At 43.5% G+C, this 23,111-nt stretch overlaps 1 protein-coding gene across 1 annotated transcript in view; it reads right to left on the bottom strand.

Moving 5' to 3' along the window:
* C9 (complement C9) overlaps window positions 1-23,111 on the bottom strand; it is a 197,202-nt gene that overhangs the window by 69,009 nt on the left and 105,082 nt on the right. The window contains exon 6 of the mRNA XM_078674992.1: window positions 20,234-20,446. Coding sequence (XP_078531118.1) covers window positions 20,234-20,446 — 213 coding nt within the window. The remainder of the gene's footprint in view (window positions 1-20,233; window positions 20,447-23,111) is intronic.

Raw genomic sequence — 23,111 nt, forward strand, 5'->3', positions numbered from 1 at the left:
TCGTTTTTTCCCTCACTTTTATCTCCCCCCTTCACTCTCCTTCTGGGTCTTAACCTCCATTTTCTGTCGTCTTCCCCTCATTTCAAGCTCCTCCCTTCACTCTCCTGCGTCTTTACTCCGTTTTTCACTTTTTTTTACCCTCATCTCAATCTCCCCCTTTTACTCTCCTGTGTCCTCTGTGTCTTTCCTCCACTCTTTCTTGCACTTTTGCTACCTTATTTGCACTTTTCTCTCTCTTTTTGCCTTTTTACTTTTGCCTTTTTTAGCCTGTTTTTCCCTGCCGCTGCTGCCCCGCAGCCCCTCCCCCCCAAGACCAGTGCGACCGGCCCAATCCTGCTCCCCTCCCCGCTCCCGCCTCCCAGCTGTCCAGCCCTCCCTGACCCCTACTTAATGGCAGCGACTGCACGGCCGCCGCCGGGGCACCAAAGCCAAGCCTGTCTGCGCCCGTCTGTGACCTGACTGCGACCAGCGCCAGGAACCCTGGATCTCTGCACTGCCAACGCTACGACCCAGCGGCACTCAACGCTCTCCACCCAGGCCCTCACAACAACTGCAAGCTAGCATCACCAGCCCACACCCACGGATCCTTCAGCTGTCACCGCTGCCGGCACACCTGCAGCACTACCAAGACCACTGACCCAGCACAATCCGCCCGCAAGAACACAACCGAACCGAAGACCTTGCAATGCATCCTCCTTAATGTCCGATACCTCCACAAATGCGCCACGGAAATCTGGGACCTCCTTGACAGCACTAGCATGGACGTAGCATTCTTTACCGAAACCTGGACCAACACAACCTCGGGACCGGACATTGCCATCGCCATTCCCCAAGGATATAAGATCTCCAGGAAGGACCGCCTCACCCACCCTGGAGGAGGAATCGCCATCGCCTACAAATCCACCCTCCGCCTAAGCACACCCCCCGACGAGCCCACAGACCTGATGGAACACCTTCACTTCAAGATACTGGCCAGCCCTACCTCCACCCTCCGTAGAACCCTCATCTACCGACTCCATCTCCATCGGATGATGTCCGTGATGGATACCAACTCCTCCCTCACTAATCATGAAAATGAAACACTCTCTTGCACCTATATGGGGCAACATCATAAACAGCTCCCTAAAAAACGGAGTGGTCCCTGACTGCTTAAAAATTGGGCAAGTTACCCCCCTGCTGAAAAAAACAGGTCTTGACTCAACAGACCTGAACAACTTCAGACCAATATCTAACCTCCCTCTACTAGCCAAAACATTGGAACGCTGTGTACTCCTGCAACTGACTCATCATCTGGACAACATCAATCTCCTAGACCCCCTCCAGTCTGGCTTCAGACAAGGATGCAGCACAGAAACAGCGATGCTGAACATCATAGACGATATCCACGGATCTCTGGATTCAGACAAATGCTGCCTCCTCATTCTCCTTGATCTTTCTGCAGCATTCGATATGGTGGACCACACACTCCTCACCAAGGCTCTTCAAGAAAGAGCTGGCCTCGGCGAAGTAGTTCTCAAAAGGTTCTCCTCATTCATACACAACCGAACACAAATAATAAAAATCAAGAATTTCACCTCCGAAATCCAATAGGTCAATAAGGGCGTCCCCCAAGGTTCGGTGCTCTCGCCTCAGCTTTTTAACATCTATATGGAACCACTTTCCAAGCTACTCAGGAAAGCCAACATCCGCTTTCACCTCTACGCGGACGATACACAAATCTATCTGGAAACTTCCTCTCTCACTGACATACATAGATTAAATGATGTCCTGAAAGATGTTCAACAATGGCTGACAAACAATCACTTGAAACTGAATCCAGACAAAACTGAGACACTCCTCATCTCGAACAAGGAAGACAACCCTCAAATCACAGAATGGCTAAAAGCAATCGATGCGCTTAAAGGAAATCTTACTCTAGCCGACTCTGTTAAATCTCTTGGCATCATCATAGACCCCAAACTAAACATGGTAAAACACATCAAGAATGCAGCCAAAGGTGCTTTCTTTAACCTCAGACTGTTGAACAAGATCAAACCCTACATTCCTAACAAGGATCTCAAACTGGCCACTCAATCTCTTGTGGAGAAGTGTGGCTCAGGGGTTAGAGGCAGCAGACCCGGAAGCTGAGATCGGTCCTGGACCAGGGTTCAAATCCCCCCCTCGGCGGGGTCTTGGGCTAAAAATTCCACGGACTCGATAATTCTCGCCCCGGTGCCTCCTCGACTCACGGGTTCATACTCTGCGACTCTGGGCAATAGCTTGCTTAATCTCCACAACGGCCCCTCGCGGCGGGATGCCTGACTTTCACCTTGTGGATACCCTGCTATCTCACAGGGGAATACCAGGAAGGGTTCCCTAAGCAAGCGCCGGGAAACCCACTGCGTGTAGCTGTGCGCTATATAAGCTCAACTACATTTACATTTACATTTACATCTCTGGTACTGTCAAGACTAGACTATGGGAACGCAATCCTAACAGGCATCCCGAAATCGAACTTGGCTCCAAACAAAACAACACTACATGATGCAGCTAGAATGATTACCGGCATCAAAAAATCGGATCACATCTCCCCAGCACTCAAGGAACTCAAATTGCTCCCAGTAGAAATGCGTAGTAACATCAGAACGGCCTGCCTAACCCACAAAGCCCTCCATACCGGCAAACCCGAATACCTGGCAAAAAAACTCAAAAAAGCAGGCCAAGCCAGGAATCTGAGAAGCTCTAACTCCTTCCTGCTCATCCCACCCAAAACCAGAAAGAAAAGAACAGCGGACTGCTCTTTCACTGGAAACGCCCCCAAAATCTGGAACTCCATTCCCCCGCACATCAGAACTATTCCATCCTTTGTGGAATTCAAAAGGCAACTCAAATCCTTGTTCCTGATCTGCTCCCTTGGCTGTGGATAACCGGGGTCAGCAAGCAACCCCTGAACTATGTGACTACAGTGAATCCTATAACCAAAGAAGCTCGGCAACTCACCCATGTTCTGTTTACTATGTCACTCATTGAATGCTTATACCTTACATATGTTATGTTTATACAGATTTTTGTCATTCTATTACTGTAAAGCGCTCTGCTACCTCCGGGTCTTGACAGCGCTATAGAAAACGTCCTAAATAAATAAATAATAATAAAAAATCACGGACATCATCTCCCCGCATGCCATCGCGTCCACCAACTACACCCTACTGGGAGACCTCAACTTCCACTTCGACAAGCAACTGGACCCCAGCACCACATCCCTCCTGGACAACCTCCACAACATTGGACTCTGCCAGATCCTGACCAAATCCACGCACTCAGCAGGACACACCCTCGACCCCTTCTTCACAACAGGAAACTCCATCACCTTCGGCCACACCACCAAAGCGGACTGACCATCGATGCATCCACTTCACCTTCAGAACACCCACCATCCACAGACACCAGTATCTGCTCCCAAGAAGAAACTGGACCAGATTCACCGACAACCAGCTAACCTCATCACTCAGTAACTCCACCCCAATCATGGAAAACAACGACGTCAACACCGCAGCCCAAACCCTGCACAGATGGATCTCTGACAACGCCAACACCATATCCCCCTCAAGAAAAACAACAACACGCACACCAAGAAAGCTAGATGGTTCACCACCGAACTTCGAGAGTCCAGACACACTTGTGCCGATGCCTCCCAAAATTTTGGAGGAACACCAAATCCACAGAAGCCCACAACAACTTCAGAGCTGCCTCCAACGCCCACCACCAACTCATCAGAAAAACAAGGAAAAAAGTGATTGAAGACAGAATCTCCACTCATGCACACAACAGCAAAGAACTCTTCAACATCATCAAGAAGTTCGCAAAACCCACCAGCGAGTACACCGACATCCCTCCCTCATAAGACCTCTGCGACAAACTCAGCACCTTTTTCCACCACAATCAAGAGCATCTACGACAACTTCGACAAAGACAACCAACACACTGAACCCTCACCAACCACCCCAGACACCCTGAAGCCGGCGATCGACAACTGGACAGCCCTCACCACCGAAGACACACTGAAGACGATGAAGTCAATCCACTCCGGGGCCCCCACGAACCCCTACTCCCACCACATTTCCAACAGAGCCGCCGACACCATCGCACCCAGGCTCTGCCACACCATCAACTGCTCCCTGGCAACCACCTGATTCTCTGACAACTTAAAACATGCTTAGATCAACCACCTCCTGAAGAAACTCTTGGCGACCCCACCGACCTCAAAAACTACAGACCCATCTCCCTGCTCCCGTTCCCAGCAAAAGTCATCGAGAACCAACAGTGAACTTGCCACATTCATCGAAGAGCACAACATCCTCGACTCCTTCCACTCCGGCTTCAGAAAAAAACACAGTACGGCAACCGCCCTCCTTGCCGCAACAGACGACATCCGTACCTTACTGGACAAAGGAGAAACAGCAGCCCTCATCCTCCTCGACCTCTCAGCGGCGTTCGACACAGTCTCTCACCGCACCCTAATATGCAGACTCCAAGACGCAGAGATCCAAGACAAGGCCCTCGGCTGGATCTGCTCCGTCCCTCCGGCAGATTGCAGCGGGTCAGACTCCCCCCTTTCCTCTCAGACCCTACACCTACCACCTGCGGAGTCCCCCAGGGGTCCTCTCTCAGCCCTACGCTCTTCAACATCTACATGGCTCCGCTCGCCCCCATCGTCAGAACCTACGGACTCAACATTATGTCATACGCAGACAACACCCAACTCATCCTCTCCCTATGCAATGAACCCAACACTGCCAGACACAACTTTCGAAAAGGCATGGAAGCCGTCACCAAATGGATGAAAAACAGCTGCCTACAACTAAACACATACAAAATGGAAGTACTCATCATGGGCCCAAACCCAGATGCCTTGAACGACACCTGGTGGTCCCCCGCCCTCTGAAGCCCACCCACCCCCTCTGACCACGCACGCAACCTGGGAATCATCCTGGACTCAGAGCTCAAAATGGACCGCCAGATCAACTCCGTCTTGTCCTCTTACTTCCAAACCTTCCGCCTCCTACGTAAGACCTTCAAATGGATCCCCGCGAACACAGAAAGACTGTCACTCATGCCCTGGTCACCAGCAGGCTCGACTACGGCAACACACTCTATGGCAGAATAAACAAAAACTTCACCCGCAAGCTACAGAACATCCAGAATGCCGGCAGAAGACTGGTCCTCAACCCACTTTTAAAAAGGACCCTTTTATGCACAGTAAGCCAGTAAAGCACTTCCAGGGATGCTGATGCAGAGCTAGGTCGGGGTGTTTCAGTACCAGTCTTGCCACAGAGTACTGCACCACCTGTAGTTTCCAAATAGTTTGTTTAGATGAACCTACATACAAACAATTGCATAATCCCAGCTCCCTGATATACTCTGTAAATAGTATATCAGATATTTTCATTTTTGATTTGTGTTTTTGGATCATTAGATACGCCATTTAGAAAGTGTAGACATTGCTGATCTGCACCAGATTTTTCAAGATGATATTTTTAAAAATGGTGGATGTGTTGCAGTGATGAACTAAGATTTTAGGAACCATGAGACCTATATACTTCATTTTGGTGTAAAAAGAACTCCTCAGAACAACTCTTCCGCCATTTATCGAAATGGCGACTATATTAGAGGAAAAAGAGACATATAGAGAAATGAAACAAATAATGTTTTTTAATCCTTTTATGTATAAAAACAATGGGTGTTGAACGTCCCTTTCATGTTATGTGACCCGTGAAAAGGGGCCTTATTTACAAGGCGGCGATAAGCCATGTTAAGTGGCCTAACGTTGCCTTGTAAATAAGGAGAAGGGGATATCGCCACCAGAACATCACTAAAAGTGACGTTCTGGTGGCGATGTCCTCTTGTAAATATGCCCTTTGGTTAACAGGTTTTTCTAATGTGCATTGAACATTGTCTCGCTCTGCATTATGTCTTTTGAATGAAGTGCACCCTGTACCTTAATCACTTCTGGGATAAGATATGCAAAACCTAATTCATCATTCTTGTTCCAGAAAGCATTCTATAGCCACAGATATGTTGAGCATACCTTGCAACAAACTAACATATTGAGTTCCGCTTAATACTGATTGAACAGTTTTGCTTACAGTGATTTCTGCTTCGATAAGTGCATCTTCCGTGCCACATACACTGAGACAACTTCCTGCACAATGCAACACAATTTTTGTCATGTGGAAATCGCCCATCATTGGATACAGGTCCACAAACGATACTGGATTGCTCATAAAAATGTCAGCTTCAATATGAAAAACACCGTCATCGCAGAAAATTGGCAGGATAGGCTGGTCTTTAAGCTGAGCATGCACATTTTGGATTTTTTTAAGCTGTGTATACTGTTGCATAATTTGTGACTGGAGATAGCATAACTGGTAAAAATGCAACCTTCTCCAGTGAGACGATATTCTGGGCGATCAGAGCATGAACTTCAGCCTACCGAGGAACAGGCTTTTCTTCATCCTTCAGCCCTCACCAAATAAGCGATATGATAAACTCAGTTACCTCAGCCTTGTGGACCGAAGCATCAGGTAGAAGAAGAAACATGTCATCAGCCACTTTGAATATTTCAGGTAGACTGGGATGTGTTGATGGCTGGTAGTGATTTTGCACACATTGGCAAGCAGTTGGGTATTAAGTTTGCAGATCCACTTGTTAATTCCTACAGCTGACACAGCTTGTTTTCCAACAGCTACTTCATTGGTACAGTCTTTAAAAAGCACCATGGAAAATATCATGTTTGCTGGATGTTCCAGACGAGGAAGAGTTGTCTTCAAAATCAAAATTATCAAGAGCAGCAAATGTAAGTCTTTTCCTGGTAAAGTGAATTAGATGTAGTGTGCTGTCAGATTCACAAGATTTTACTGGATGAGCTGCTAACAAGTTCCTGCTCGTTACTATGCCTGATTAGGATTTCTGGCAGACACCACCAACAGGCAGTCTCCCCGACAGTCAAGATAGCAGTCCAATTGCAGTATGATGATGCGGTCGGTCAGAGCACAGCGGTTAAAGGGACTGATCAATGCCTCCGATAGGCTCAAGGAGTCTGTCAGGGCATCGGTTCGACCATAATCCATACATTGGGCTGGTGTCTGTGGAGGCACCGCTGTAGGCATTACGATTTCCCTTACTCTCTGCCTTTACAGGGTGGCCTGATCCCTCGTCCCTGTGGGCCTCTGCTATGGGGCCAGGAGGGCACAGGTGGTGCTCTCTGAGACATCCATGCACTGTGAGCCTGGCACCACATGGTGCCTGGTGCACTGTGCATAGATGTTTGCAAAATACCTTTTTCCATTGGGGCTTGTGCTCCGGACCTTTTCCGGGCCGCATCACAAGTCGCAATGGTAAAAGGCATTTTTCTGATCGCCTATACGCTAGTTGCATTGGGATTTGGTGGGTGGAACTGCTGACTACACATCAGGCGGATACATTACCGTGGCAATGGCGGTTAGACGTTCATCTGACCACCATCATAATCAGGCTCTATGTCATTTTTACTTGTTGATAGACCAATCTTATTCACTGAAGTGATTAGCTCTTTACTTTTGCACTTGCCATAGATTCCGTGGGTAGTCATCATGTGTAGTAGAGTTTTCTTTTTGCCTTGATGTAATTGATAAAACATGACTTGGAAAAACCAGTACATTTGCAGAGCAGAACAATTATATTTATGTGACAATATTTTTGTATGGCGATACTTCCAGAGGCAATACTTTGGCAGTGAATCCAACTGTGTGTCATCAAAATAAGCTGTGGCTTCAACACCAAAAGAAGCAATCAGCGAGATAAGGAGGCTATGTACATGTTAAATAATGCAGGGATGAGTGAAAATCCCTGTGGTACCCCTGAATTTATACTCTTTTCTGGGGATAAGAAATATCCTGCCATGACCATTTATCTGCGATCTGCGTGGAAAGATTTAATCCAAGACAGTGGCAGATGAGAGTGAGCAGGTTTAGCAGACAAAGGCATACTGTCAAGACATGGATGCATCAATTTGGATGTCTGTGATGCTTCTGTAGTGTTAATCTAATAGTTGTGAGTGGCTGCAAATCAAGCAATAAGGATACTACCATGAGATAAATTCTTTATCTCATATACATTCAGCATTGTGAAGAAGCAGTAATGCAGTGCACTGAAATTGGAATAATGAGACTAGTAGTTGCAAGGATCTCAGGGAAAGATCAAATGCAGACAAACTTCAATATAGGGGTACGTAAGAAGCATAGGGCTGGGAAGATTGGAGACGACTCCAAAATACATAGAGACTCAAGGGGTACAGAAGATGAGCTGAAAAGCAAAATCACATAATTTTGTTTTTCTTATAAAAGTTTGATATTATAGAAAGGGACTTCCTTCCAAGTCTGTGGCTCTGATTCCATGACAGGATGGTGTAGTATTGAGTACTCAAAAACACAGGAAAATGTAATAGCTAGTTGAGCCATAAAGCTGATGTAGCCATCGCTGTATTGCTCTCACAGGAGACCCATCAGCTAGCACCTGTGGAGTGTTCTTCGTGAGAGACACAGATGTGGAATGTGACATCATAGCATTCTGCATAAATCACCACATTAATACATAGTTGAAGTAAAACAGATGGTTAGCAGAGTTTTACATAAATAGATATAGAAATAAAGCAATAAATACATACCCAAAAGTTGTAGAACCTCACCTGTGTCATTTAAATATGAAGGTTCCTGATAACTGAACATGTGTCAAAGGAAGCACACTTCCAGGAGTTGCCAGAGTGTGTGCTACTAAGAGAAGCAACACAAGATCTCGTTGTTCTATGAGTCAAGATGTACTCCAAATCCCAAGACTTCACAGGACTTGGCTTAGTGTCTGAGCTTTCACTATCCTGGCTGGTTGCATATAGATTCAGGTTTTGACCAACGTAAAAGTCACAGAGCAGTGGTCTTTAAACTTTAATGCCGCACCACCCACCCCATACACTAAAATATTATTGAAGGCCACCTAAAATGGCAAACATATGTTTATTTACCGATTTACTATGAAATTGGGAGCTCTAAACATATCTAACAATTCAAACATTGAGATTATGTTCAGCTCTTTAAAAAATGCAGGCAAATTGCCAACATGCTATGGGCAGCCTGGTCTACCTAAAGTGTAAACGTGATCCTTTATCAGAACTAGGGGAGTGGCTTTGAGGTTTTTTTGCCAAACATACACCCACTTCCAGCTAGGAAATAAGTGATAAAATGTGTTACTGATATACCTTTACAGCTTGGTTCACTGTCACTTTGTTTCTTTCACTAAAAACACAGTACTTTATTTGAGCATGATACTCCACTTGGCCTGTGCCTGTCCATCCCACTCACCCCAGAGATCAAGTGTGGTCCCTTTGTGGAACACACCCCAAGGCTTGAAGACCTCTGTTAGAGATGGTCATTTGAACTTCAGGAAAGCACTAAAAGTTGTTTGAGCAATGTTTTGATTTAGCTTTTTATGTGTTGTTTCCTTACACGTTTGGCTTTAGTGTCAAGAGATTCTTTCAGATGTAAGTGTGCTTTATTAAGTGAATTTAAATAAAAAAGCAGAATCTACCACTCGCTGTGTTTGCAGTCATACCTCTGCAGTCCAGAGACACAGTAATAGTGCCTGCAAGCACTCCTCACCAGGATGGCCATTCTGTAAAGGGTAAACTGTGGCATAGTGCTTAGAGTAGAGGCACAATACCTCAGAACTATTATTACATAATGCCACCACAGCGGAGAACTATAAATGCATCAGAAGTGTTCAGGGAACCATGACAGACTGAGGGCAGAGGCGGAAGATGAATGTAAAAAATAAACAAATAAATACTCTGCAGTGGAGGTGTATGGACACAAAAAAAAACTGGAAAGTGCTTGTACACCTGCTTTAAGGCATGAAGAGCTACATAAATGAATTGCAAAAAAAGAAGATGTAACGCGTACTGTTTTGATGTTTGCCAAATTAGGAACGAATGCAGTGTCCTTTGTGAAATAAAATGCAAAAAATTGTGAGACAATCAATTAAGTCTATCATTATGAAGTTCCGGTAGGCAGACAAAATATCGATTTTTTAATATCGACCTACAATAATATCGATGTTTTAATATCGAAGGGACAGAATATAGAAGGTAAGTAATATCGAATTTTTTAATATAGAAGAGTCAGAATATCGAAGGTAAGTAATATCGATTTTGTTAATATCGATGTAAGTAATATCGATGTTACTAATATCGATTTTTATATGATTTTTATGTATATTGTTATGTATTTAATATGTTATTTTTTATGTAATTTAAGTAAATTTTGTATTTTAGTACCGTAGCAGTTTGTGGGTTTATAGGGGAATAGGGTGGGAAGTAATTTAATCATACTAAATTAATAGTTCATTTTTAGGAATTATAAATTAATTTTAATTAATTGGTAATTAATTTTTATTAATTGGTAATACATTTTAATTAATTGATTAATTGATAATTATGTTCTGTAGCAGGTTGTGAGTTTATAGGGGAATAGGGTGGGAAGTAATTTAATTTTACTAAATTATTTATTAATTTTTAGGAATTTAAAATTAATTTTAATTAATTGGTAATAAAAATAATTAATTGATTGATTAATTGATAATTATGTGCTGTAGCGGGATATGGTTTATAGGGGAATAGGGTGGGAAGTAATTTAAATGTAATTGAATAATAATTTATTTTAATTAATTGTTTTTGCTAATTATACTATTGTTAATTAATTATTAATTGGTAATTAATTTGTATTAATTGATAACTTTGTTAAGTGTATACTTTTATTATTGACGTTTGTTGTGCGTTTATAGGGGAATAGTGTGTAAAGTAATTGATATGTAATTAAGTAGTTATTACATTTATAGTTGTGTATTAATAATTAATCTATTGGATATTAATTATTCATTGGTAATTATAGTTTTAATCATTATTTATTAGTATTTGTAAATAGTTCAGATTTATTTAATAATTAATTTGTTAAATATTTTAAAATATTAATTTATTTATGAGTATGTTATTTTTAACTTCTATGCTATCAACGCTTTCCCTACTGTTGCTCTCTCTGGAGTTGGAATAATAATTTTTACCCCTACGCTATCCAACACTTTCCCTACTGTTGCACTCTCTGGAGTTGGAATTGTAATTTTACCCCTACGCTGTCCAACACTTTCCCTACTGTTGCACTCTCTGGAGTGGGAAGAGTAATGTTTACTCCCACGCTATCCATCACTTTCCCTACTGTTGTACTCTCTGGAGTTGGAATAGTAATTTTTACCCCTACGCTATCCAACACTTTCCCTACTGTTGCACTCTCCGGAGTTGGAATAGTAATTTTTACCCCTACGCTATCCAACACTTTCCCTACTGTTGCACTCTCTGAAGTGGGAATAGTAATTTTTACCCCTACGCTATCCAACACTTTTCCCTACTGTTGCAATCTCTGGAGTGGGAATAGTAATTTTTACCCCTACACTATCCAACACTTTCCCTACTGTTGCACTCTCTGGAGTTGAAATAGTAATTTTTACCCCTACGATATCCAACATTTTCCTTACTGTTGTTTTTTTTAGAGTTGTAATAGTATTTTATTCCCTCTGTTATTTAATATTTTTTGTATTGTTTTAATTAATGTAGTATTTGATTAATTTTAAAAATAAAAGTACTTTTTTTTTACTTTGTTTTGCATAATTATTTAATTTTTATTTATGTTATTATTTGATGTGTATAGATGAAATTGTAATTTATAATATGTATAATTATTTATAAGTTATTAAAATATTTATTAAAATTGATTATTAAGTATCTTTGTTACATATTATATGTAGATGTGTAAATCATTTTAAATATTATACAATATTTTTAACTATGTTTATTATATTTTTAAGTATTATTTACTTTATTTTAATTCTTTTTTTAATTAAAAAAACGATATTTTTAAAAAAACGATATTTTTGACATCAATATTTTTTTCCGATATTTTTGTACTTACCATGTTGTAGATAGGATGTTGATATTGTTGACATCGATATTTTTGCTCTGATATCTGTGTAGGTCGATATTTTGTCTCTATATTTTGTCAGACATTCGTTTTAGAGGTAGGTAAGTAGGGAAAACTGCAGGAAAGACACATGCACCATAGGGTTATGCTTGCTGTTTGCATCTACCACTTCATTGTGGCCCTTCGGATTAAGGGGGACAAAAGTCAACTGCTACCCTTGGCTACCGCCTATTGATGTCCATGCACAAAGAACCCAGGAGCTGCAAAACATCCAAGTACCTTGAGTAATGACTATGAGATACGCTGCAAGGTTATGTACACCAAGTAATTTGTCCATTGAAGTAATAGATTCTTTTATCGTTTTTTAAATTAATATTTAGGTTTTTATCCCAATGAAATGTGTACTTTAGAGGTAGGTATTTTTAATTAAAGAAACCACACGTTGGCACTCATTTGAAATTGCAAGCACAAAGGGGATTATTGGGTGCTATCATTGTGACCATACAGTTGCTTCTAGCTATATTCTTCTATTTAGATGCTATGGGGCTCATTAGGATGACAGGCGGACTTTGTCCACCCGCCATCCTGTCGGAATTCGGGACTGCCCTCCATAAGGGCAGGGGTCCCGTCGGGGATATTAGGATGTGCCTGCCACAGTGGCAGACACATCCTGCATTTTTAGCATTGTGGGGGGCCGTGCTCTCTGCACCGCCCGCCACAACGCTAAAAATGCATTGATGAATTTGCATAAACAAAGCAGCAGGCACCTCGCGGTGCCTGCCGCTTTGTTTATGCAAATGAAGGGGGGTACCCCTGTGTGCACCCCCACCTCCCCTTCACTCTGGGGGCCAGCAGGGGGCCCCCAGAGTGAAGACCATATGCGATGCCGCCACGGGAACGCACCTACAGACGCCCATCATAATATGGCTGGACGGTGTCTGATAGACAACGCCACCATATTATTCCTTTTCCGCCCCGGCCGCACGGTGACAGGGCGGAAAAGTGGCGGACTGTCTTTACGTCTGCCGAGGTCCCCCCCGCCATACTAATATGGCGGGGGGGGGCAAACGAGTGTGGATTAGCTGGCGGATTGCCCCCGCCAGGCTGGCAGTGACTACCGCCAGCCTGGCGGGGGCAATCCGCCCGACATCATAATGGGCCCCTAAGTGTTATTGTTACCTAAATTACCGGTACTCAATTTACCACTCACAAAAAGATGGAAGATCTGGATCATAACCCCACAGTATCAGTCGATCGTTAAACCTGGTTTGTATCAAGCACTCTGTTACCAGATACCTAAAAATATAATTCCAGAACTTCTGGATCAGGGGGCGCAGTAATATTATGTGAGTCCAGTTACTGTAGGATGAATATGACACCGGAAGCACTGCCCCGATTGATTGGGATAAACCTTGGCTACAAAATAGGGAGTTCTATATAATAGCCACTTGCTAAAATATAACATCCTTCTCCAGTTAGCCCCTCTGACAGTGCTGAAATGTAACTTATTAATTTTGGACCACATTTTTGCTGTAATTTCCAAATCTTCATGTTTACCCCATTTTGTCATAGCCTTGGCCTCCAGATTTACCCCTTTAAGTACGGCTAAACATTTTTTCCATTCCCCCGGCTTTTTCCCTACCCTATCTTCCAGCAAGTGATAGGCTAACTGTTTCTGGCCACAAATCTGAAGCAAATCAAGGGGTCGATTAGGATGGCGGACGGACAAAGTCCGTCCGCCATCCTGTCTGGGGCAGGGACCGTCCACGACAAGGGCGGAGCTACCGTGCCCCGAATTAGGATGCACCCGCCACAGTGGCGGGTGCATCCCGCATTTTTAACAATGCGGCCGACGGTGCTGAACCGTCCGCCGCAATGTCAAAAATGCATGTTGTGCGTTTCACAGCACAACATGACAGGCACTGCGCGGTGCTGCCATGTTGTCCTGTGAAACGCAGGGGGGTACCATAGGTACCCCGAATGTGCACCCCCGCCCCCCCTTCACCCTGGGGCCCGCTACAGGCCCCCAAACGAAGGACCATATGCCTTTTCGTGGTGGCATTCCCGCCACGGAAAGGCAGTTCCCACAGCCCATCCTAATATGGCTGGCGGTGTCTGACGGACACCGCCACCATATTAGACCTTTTTCGCAAGGCAACCGCGGCGGAAAAGTGGCGGACGGTCTTCCCGTCCGCCACGGTCCCCCCCACCATTGTATTATGGCGGGGGGAAATAGGTGGCGGAGGGGCAAGGATGGCGGACGGATCGCCACCGCCTGCATGGTGGTGGCGATCCGTCCACCATCTTAATCGGCCCCTTAGTCTGCTGAGGAATTTACTTAGAATATTATATGACCCTAGAAGAAAGAAGTCGCCGGGATTAATTGAGACATTTCCCTTACATTCATCCATCTTTCATTCCTGAGAAAATCGGAGAGTCGAAAAAAGCCAGCCCTGGACCAATTTTGTGTAATTAAAGAAGGATCTCTAATACCTGCTGAGACAAGAAGATCAGCTATTAGGGTTGTAACATTAATAACTGGGATGGAGTACCGTCTAAAAAATGCCTGACGTTTATGAAAAAAAACTATGTAAACACTTGTACCTTACTAATTTAGGCGATCTGAATATTGATAATGGGCAGTGAATCTGATTTTGTTTACATATATTCATTAAAAAGTTGATAAAAAGACCCAACTGTAAACCCTGCTCAAATCTAGACACGTATTGTGCAAAATATGCACAAAAGTATTCCCTTAAATTGGGGAGGGCTAAGCCGCCATCATCCAATTTCTCATATAAATTGCTAAGTGCGATTCTAGGGATTTTCCTATCCCACAAGAACGTTGAAAACAATAACTCTATTTTCATGAGAAAAAAATTCACTAACACACATGGAATTGCTGAAGAAAGGAAATTGAACAGTGGAAGCACCGAAATTTTAATCAGAGACACCGTTCCGAAAATGGTTAAAAGGAGAGAATTCCATTGTGCAAATAAGTCCTGAACTTTCCGTAGCAATGGGAAACAATTCAAATCATAAAGCTCCGAAATTAATGGCGAAAAATAGACCCTTAAATACCTCTTGGGCTGCAGTTACCCGAGAAGCTGACCAAACTTCTATATATTGGCATGACTGTCGCCAGATCACTACTACTCCAAAGATGGAGAACGGATTTAATTCCATCTAAAATTGAATGGGTTCTGAAAATGGGTCAGGTCAAAAGAAGCGAACAAACTTATGCTTCACGAATTGGATGTCTTAAGAAATTTGAGAAGACTTGGTCATGGCATTTTGACCTTGATCTCTAAATTTAGTATATAACCTGCTGTATCTCTTGAATCTGTCCTTCTTGTTAAGAATTCTAGAACCTGGTATCTTAATATCGATCGTATATTTCATGTCGTTTGATCGGATCTCTTTTTCTTTCTATCTTATTGTTTGATAATGCGGCATAAAGATCCCCTGCATATTCAGTATTAATTATTAGATCTGTTGTGTATTGATCAGTGGCGGTATTTATTATCCCTTCGAATTCCATGGCTGGATTTTAAAAGATGTATATCTGGATGTAATTCTATGCATTTCCTATGGTTTTCAATAATAATTGTTTTTTTTTTTTAAAAGGATAGAAGGCTGGATTGATCTTGCTTGGATTCAAACTTGCAACATGCAAATGATAGTAGATGTTAGGAGCAAGCTTTAACTCACTAAGCCATCTTGACAGCTATGTAAATCAATTAGCACACAGGTGCAATCCACAGAGAGAGTATCTGTAGAATTTGGAGACCACGTGACAAGGTACTCACAGTTCTGTGAGTGCAGCATTTAGGGAGTATTTGTGGTGGGTGACAAGATGCCTGACCAAGCTGCCAGTACAAGTGCACCTGTACTAGTTATTATGCTTTCCTTCTTAGTGCTAACTCTAATACAAGACACCCCTGCTTTGCTCAGCTCATGGAACATGAGAAATGTTTTTATGTTATGCTAAGTGTATTTGTAAAGTGCACTATCACTCAGCAGGGTATCCTGAAACTGAGGAGGTGTATTATCTAGCTTGCTTAGGGCAGCGGGTTATTTGAAGAGCCAGGTCTTCAGTTTCTTGCAGGATTCCAGAAGTGACAAGAAGACTATTGTGTGTGCATGAGAAGTCATGCCTCCAGATTTTTTTCTGTGTATGCGTAGGATGTGTGCGACTAGGAGTCTGCTAGAGCAGCGTTGTCTCTGGGGTTGGTGGAAGGAGATGCAACTGCTCAGGTAGGCAGGGTCTATGTTGTGAAGTGCCTTGAATGTGTGCATAAGGAGCTTGAACTGATCACATTTGTGTATCTGAAGCCAGCAGAGCTTGCTGAGATGTCACCATCCAAGATCATACATAGGCATAATGTGCTTGCTGTATCTCCACTAGGCAGAGCATGTGGTATACTGTTTTTTCAAGAGAATATCTAACCCAGGAAACCTACAAGAACATGATATGCCCAAGTAAACAAAGATTAGGACAGGTTAAATTTATGAAGGGTCAGACTGAAAGGGGAAGTTTCAATTAATACCTTTCATGTCGATCTGTGTAACCCATAAAACACCTGTAGTCTTGCAGATATTTAAAGTGAGGTATGCAGTTTGAAAATCAAGGCTGCTATTCAGCAAAGGTGAGGATCCTGAGACCCCGCTCACTCAACAGTAATATCACAGGTGTAGCAAGGGCATCATGGGCCATAATTGAAGAAAGAAAAATGATCCCTCCCCAAGAAAGTATATCCATACTTGAGCTGCACACCTCACACTTCTGCGTCCTGTTGCAACTGTACCTGTGGAAATAATGATAGAGGCACCTTGCTTGTATGTCTTCCCTACTTCCATACCATTCTCCTCTCCCCTTGGACACCTTTCACTCTCCTCTTTCTATACCCTTCTTCCTTCCTTTTAGTCTTTCTTTCCACTTTCATCCTTTCTAACTTCACTTCGCCCTGACCCCTTTTCTGTCTCCTCCTTCTGTTTCACCTTTCTCTGTCCACCACGTTACCCCGCCCTCTTTGTTATCTTCTATGATCTATCCCCTTTATCTTAATCACCATAATCTCATTCCTCCATTTCTCTTTCACAACTATATATGGTCTTCCATTTTCTCTTATTTTATCTCTGTCTTCCTTTTCCTTGGTCCTGTTTTTGCCTGCTATCTGAACCCTCTCTTTTCTTTTCTTATCTTCTTTTCTTTGTTATCGCTTTTCTCACTCATCTTTCTCTCAGTTCCACATTTCTCTTACATTTTCCTCTCCTTGCTATTATTTATCTTCCAATTATCTTTTCTCACCTTCCTCCCTTCACCATTTCCCTTCTCTTCTCTTCTTCTCCCCTTTCTAGCTCACTTGCACAGCTCAATATTTTCTTGTTTTTTGAACTTTCCATTTCTACCCATATTTACTCTCTCTACAGTCATATCTCCCCTCTCTCTCATGCTCTGTGACAGAGACCCCACTTGCCCTCAACAGTAAATCAATTGCAAAAAAAATTCTGAGACTGAGTACAGGTCTTGATAAATAGACTGCGGGTTGTATAGGTTAGAGTTGGCCCATCACACCTCTCTGCAAAGGGGCCACTGCATTGACTCCACTACTAATAGCTACAACTTTGTCAAAGATATTAGACTTAGCATGTTTAATACTGCTTGCATGCTCCCAGCCGACCTCCGTGGAAGAAACTGTGGAATAAGTCATAGGCGACCAGCGGGGCATCAATGATCTGCAATGGCCGCAAACTTATGACTGATAATGCACAATTTGTCCTGGGTATGATTTACATTTCCTTTTTTTTTCTTCTTTTTTTCTGTATGTGGTTATTGTGGATTTTTGGGTTTAGGTACGTTATGTTAGCTCTCTTAATGGATAAGAGGCTTTAATCGCGGCGTGTGGCACTACTATCAGAATCCAGAGATGGCCATTGTAAAGAACTGTATCATTTGTAAAATGTATGTGTATGAGCCGCACTGCTGACGAAGATGTACCTTGTCTTTTTCTTATGTCTTGTAATTTGGAGAAAATGTAATTTAAAAAAATTAAAAAAAGAAACTGTGGAATAAGTCATGAGACATGCCTTATGACATACCATTGGTACAGCTGTGCTGTGATATGTGCCAAGAGCAGTACCAAGATCCTACTAGAGTTTGCAAGTATTCGGATGAGGACAGAGTGATCCATGCTCTGCCAAACAGTGCACCGCTTGATGCTGGACAGCTAAACAAAATTCCATAAACTTGGCATGTGAGTAGAAATTTACTAAAGATGGGTCTTTGCCCTGATTAGCATAAATCAATGCAGTAGGTATGTTACTCTCCATATGGCCATTTCAGTTCTGTATAAATCAAGGTTCACTGTCCTGAAGCTCTCCGACTGGCTGGCTGCACAGAAAAATCTGTTGTTGCCACAGTAAAGGTCATGAAAAATTGATTGAAAAGAGCCAAAGAGGGGCATGGTTAGCCTCCCTTGAACCCTGGTTCAAGTGGGAGGGCCTCAACAGGACCTCCCAAAGAACAACATTGAAAATAGTAGGATCGCACATCTGTGGGTTGGGTGAAGGGCCTCACCCTTGCTGCGGTAAACCTACTAGCCAATCCATGTAGTCAACCTCTGCTGCGCATGGACTGAGTGTGTACTTTTTGGGTTGGTTATAAATAGGATGTTAGTGCAAGGAACAGCTGGTGTGGCAAATGATCAAACAACCCAAGAAACTCCCTGAATTAAACTAAGGTTTGCTTTGACTATAAGACCTTAACATGTTTAAAAAGATAGTTACAGGTAGGGTTTGGTGAATAAACTAATTCTAAAAACCACTGGAATTTGCTAGTTACTAGGTATGTATAGCTAAACTAACCAATACTTGCAACCCCATCATGCACTGAATATGATCCGACACATGACATCAGTTATGACATGCTAAATCACATCAATGATGACATCAGTTAAGCTATCTCAAATTACATAGCTAATAACTTAACGAATGCAGTTGTATCACTACTCTGCACATTTTCCTTTATGAAAATTAGTTTAAATTGATTCATTTTTAATACGTGCCAAGCCTAAAACAGTTCGAACTAATGATACACTCATTGCAGCACTATTTATGCATGATATTAATCCACAATTTGCCTATCAATACATCATGTGATAATACTGCAACCGCCACTGTATAAACATACCTTGCCTTCAAACGTTAAAACATTTTTTTGTTTTAAAACATGTGCAGCAGTTTACCCATATATCAACTTCTTGATGCAATTTGGAACTCCTTCAAAAGATTAGAGGCTTCCAAATGCATACACTTACGGCCAAATTATGACTTTTTGCCAGAGCAGCGGCACGGCGTTGCCAACAGCTGCGCCACCACTCTGCCAAAGGCCACTACTGCCCACCGGCCAAATTACGACCATTTTTGTAGTCTGGCAAGCGGATGGCGTGCCACTGGAGTGTCTCTTTCGAAGGCGCCAGAGCCTTTGCAAGGGGAACTGCAATGTGCACACCACATGGGGTTCCTGCACAGCATGGGCTTGAAAGTCCATGCTGTGCGGGAACCTGGGTGCAAGTACACAGGGGGCGCTACGTTGTGCACCCTAAATACTTCCCCAGGCTGAGGGGGCACAGGGGTACCTGTAGGGCCCCTTTGTTTCAGCACCGCCAGCTTTTCATGGAGGAAAGGCCTCCAAGAAACTGCTGGTTGTCCTGAAACATGTAATATGCATGTCGGTGCGCAGCGGCCCCGCCTGCATATTACAAAGCCCCTGACCGCCACACCACCACAGGAGAACGGCGGTTCTCTGGTGGAGCTGGCAGTCCAATTACAGTCCGACCACTCATGCCACCATGGGTCTAGCAGTCCTCAGTCTGCAGTTTTGTAAATTGGCCCTAAGTCTTGTTTAGTGACAATTATTCATATGACTATCAAGAATACATATAAAACTTCAGGCCAGGCTCAGGAAACCACGGAAGAGTCAAATGCTGTCATATATTCAGGATACCAACAATGAATATGTATAAGTCACATTTACAAATGCTTTACATATGAGTTGGTTATTCCGCATTCATTTTTCTAGTAATTGTGTTTGCAAATTAAGCACACTTCTAACACACTATCAAACACTATTGCGTTTGAGCTAAGGGTGACAACTGCTGAGTGAGGAAGAATAGAAATATAAAACATAATCTTACTGTTTCTTGTGAATACTCCTTAATCTTTTGTAGATTTTCATTCTTATCATAGTTGATGCCGGCATTGAGGGAAAGAGTGACGTTGCCTTCAGTTGGTTTAGTTTTGATAGACAACCCAAGTCCAAATGCATTTGTTTCTTCTCTGATGACTGATGTCATTACCGCCATGGAGCTCGTGTAGACTTCAGAAGAGATGTATTTGTCTGCTTTTGTCTTGAAAAAAGAAATTGTTAGTTACAACATGCCCTCTTTTATAATATCTAAAGCAAGTTAGCATTTTAGTAGTTCCTTGGAGTGCCAAACTCAGTGGCGGCTGGCACGGAATGGGGATAGCGAAGCCGAGCGCTTGGGCAGGGTGTGATGGGTGGGAAGTCGTAAAAGGAATGAAAAGAAAAGCTTACCTCCTGGCCATGTCTCTCCTCATCGTTCCACGTCGTCATCCCTCTGTTCCAGGACAGAATGCACCCAGGCTTCAAGGCTCCCTAAGCCAATCACAACACTGCAATGTAGCATTTTGATTGGTCTGAGGGCCGTGGTTCGGGCTCATCCAGGGAATGGGAGTCTGGGCATGTTCTCCACCCAGGCTGTAGTGCAGCCTGGGTGGAGAACATGCAAAGTACGCATGACGGTTTCGCCGGCCTGTGAGGGCGGCCAATCAGTCATTTCACGCTCAGAGTGCTCACCACTCTTCACCCCTGAGAGCAGGCGAGCTCCACCCGCAAAGACGCCGCCTAAGGAACAAACAGAATGATAATAACAACAAGTTATTATCATTGCATTTTTCCTTTATTTCCACTGCTGAAAGCAGTGGAGCGATACTCCTCCACCTTAAAGGAGGAGCCGCCACTGGCCACAATATGCTTTCATTCTCACAACCCTATTCCTTGTAATCCCCATTAGACTCCATTCATACAACTATGGATTGGCATACACAGACTAATGATGTAGTTTAGGTTAAATGAACAGACCAGACAGTGATAAGTCGCAACTTAGTGCTACATAAACCTCTATTGCATATTTATAAGGATGGATTATTCTTCTCTCTTGCTTTCTTTCAGTCAATGCTGTCCACGTGTCATCAAAAGTCAATGTTTCCATTTTTGACACACGTGCAAAATGTAAGTGCAAAATGTAACATGGTGCACCTCTCTAAAAATTAGTACCACAATGAGTTCATGTTATCCTCCCCTGATGTCTGCTTGTACAGAATACCATATTGTTTAAGAAATGTTAGTGGTGCAGGCATTTGTTTTGGTCAAAGTTAAAATTTACATCCCATTGGTGGTGATTCTGCAGCCGTAGCATCAAAAGGTCATAGTGCTAGAGCCTGTAGAATACTTACTAATGTGTCAATTACTCGAGAGCAAAGGTTAGACACATCTCACAATGTTCCTAGATGAAATCAATGGATATCCTCCAGTTTAACCCTGATTCAAACTGTGTGATTCTATTACATGTTCAGCAAAGTACTTGAAATGCAAAGGTAATAACCAAGAAAGCTCCTCTAAAAGATTCAAGCCTGTGCGCATTAGTAGGCAAGGTTTGTAGGAGTTGTCATGGTGGCTAAACATGTTTTGCTGCCATGAAAAGGGAAAAAGTACGTGGGGAGAGAATAGACAAAAAATACATATTTTCTTTATTTGAGTACAAATGGAATTCCCTATTACTTACAAGTAATCTGCATTACTCCTGGTCCAGTTGTCCTCATCCATTCATAACTTGTGGAGATAACCACCTCCCAGCCAGAAAAAAGAACAAAGAAATGCTGGGACCCTCTACCCCACCCCCTCACACTGGGAGTACTTACCCAGAATTCTCCCAGAACTACAAGCCACCAACAGGAAGGCCGGCCAGCTGTGAGGGAGGAGAGTCATGAGTGAGGCAAACAGGACCAGGAGTAATGAAGATGATGGTAAGTCTCACTCAAGGCGCCTGCACATGAACACCAGACAGAAAACCAGGGAACAAGAGCAACGAGGAGGAAAAAAAACAAGCTGAAAAAGACAAAACCAGTAAGGGAGGAAGCATCGACCAGGGAGCAATCCCCAAACAACCTGACGGACATGGCCACCAGAGAGCTCAGAATGCACCTCTGCCATCGAAAGACCCAGAAAAGGACCAGGCTCCATGGCAAGAACGTCCAGCACCAACCACCAGTTCTGACACAAGACGATTGCCAATGCCTCCAGACAGGAAGAAGGGGCCAGAGCCATGGCACAGGGACAGGCCAAGAGGCCACAACATAGGCACGCACAAAGAACGCAGGTGAAACCAGGTTTCAAAAACATGAACACCGCCCAACGAACCCACAGCTGCCCCTCACCCCCTACAGCCTTCGAAAGGAAGCAGGCCCAACAAGCAGCAGAAACCCAGCTGCCCGAAGACCAACCAGGACAACTAGCCAGCCAGAATGGTACACTCCATCTGGACTGGAAAAGACAGGGGGAGAGCCAGCGGCCAGAATCCTGTGAAGCACAACACCCAACTAGGAAAAGAGGCCAACAACAGGGCCCCAACTGAGACAAGTAAAGGCATTCCGAAGGATGGACACCATAAATCCCTGAACCGGACCGAACCAGACCAGGATCCAAAAACCAGAAAGGACCAAGGGCAGAGCGAGGCAAACCCCCAGGGCCACAAGACCAAGGGAACCAAAAACCGAACAGGAACTCCAGGGAAGACTCCGCCTCAAACAACACCCACCAAGGACAACTCTTCCAACCCCAACCCCAGAGGGTCGACCCAAGGCCACCCCGGTAGGAATTGAACCCATGTAGAAGGGTGGCCCATGACAACAAGAGAGCCATGCCCATGTTGCTAAGACAAAGCACCTGGTCCTGAGAAATGTGTGTCATAATAGGAACCAAAACCTTGTAAT

This window comes from Lissotriton helveticus, chromosome 2_1, assembly GCF_964261635.1.
Source record: "Lissotriton helveticus chromosome 2_1, aLisHel1.1, whole genome shotgun sequence".
NCBI lineage: Eukaryota > Metazoa > Chordata > Amphibia > Caudata > Salamandridae > Lissotriton > Lissotriton helveticus.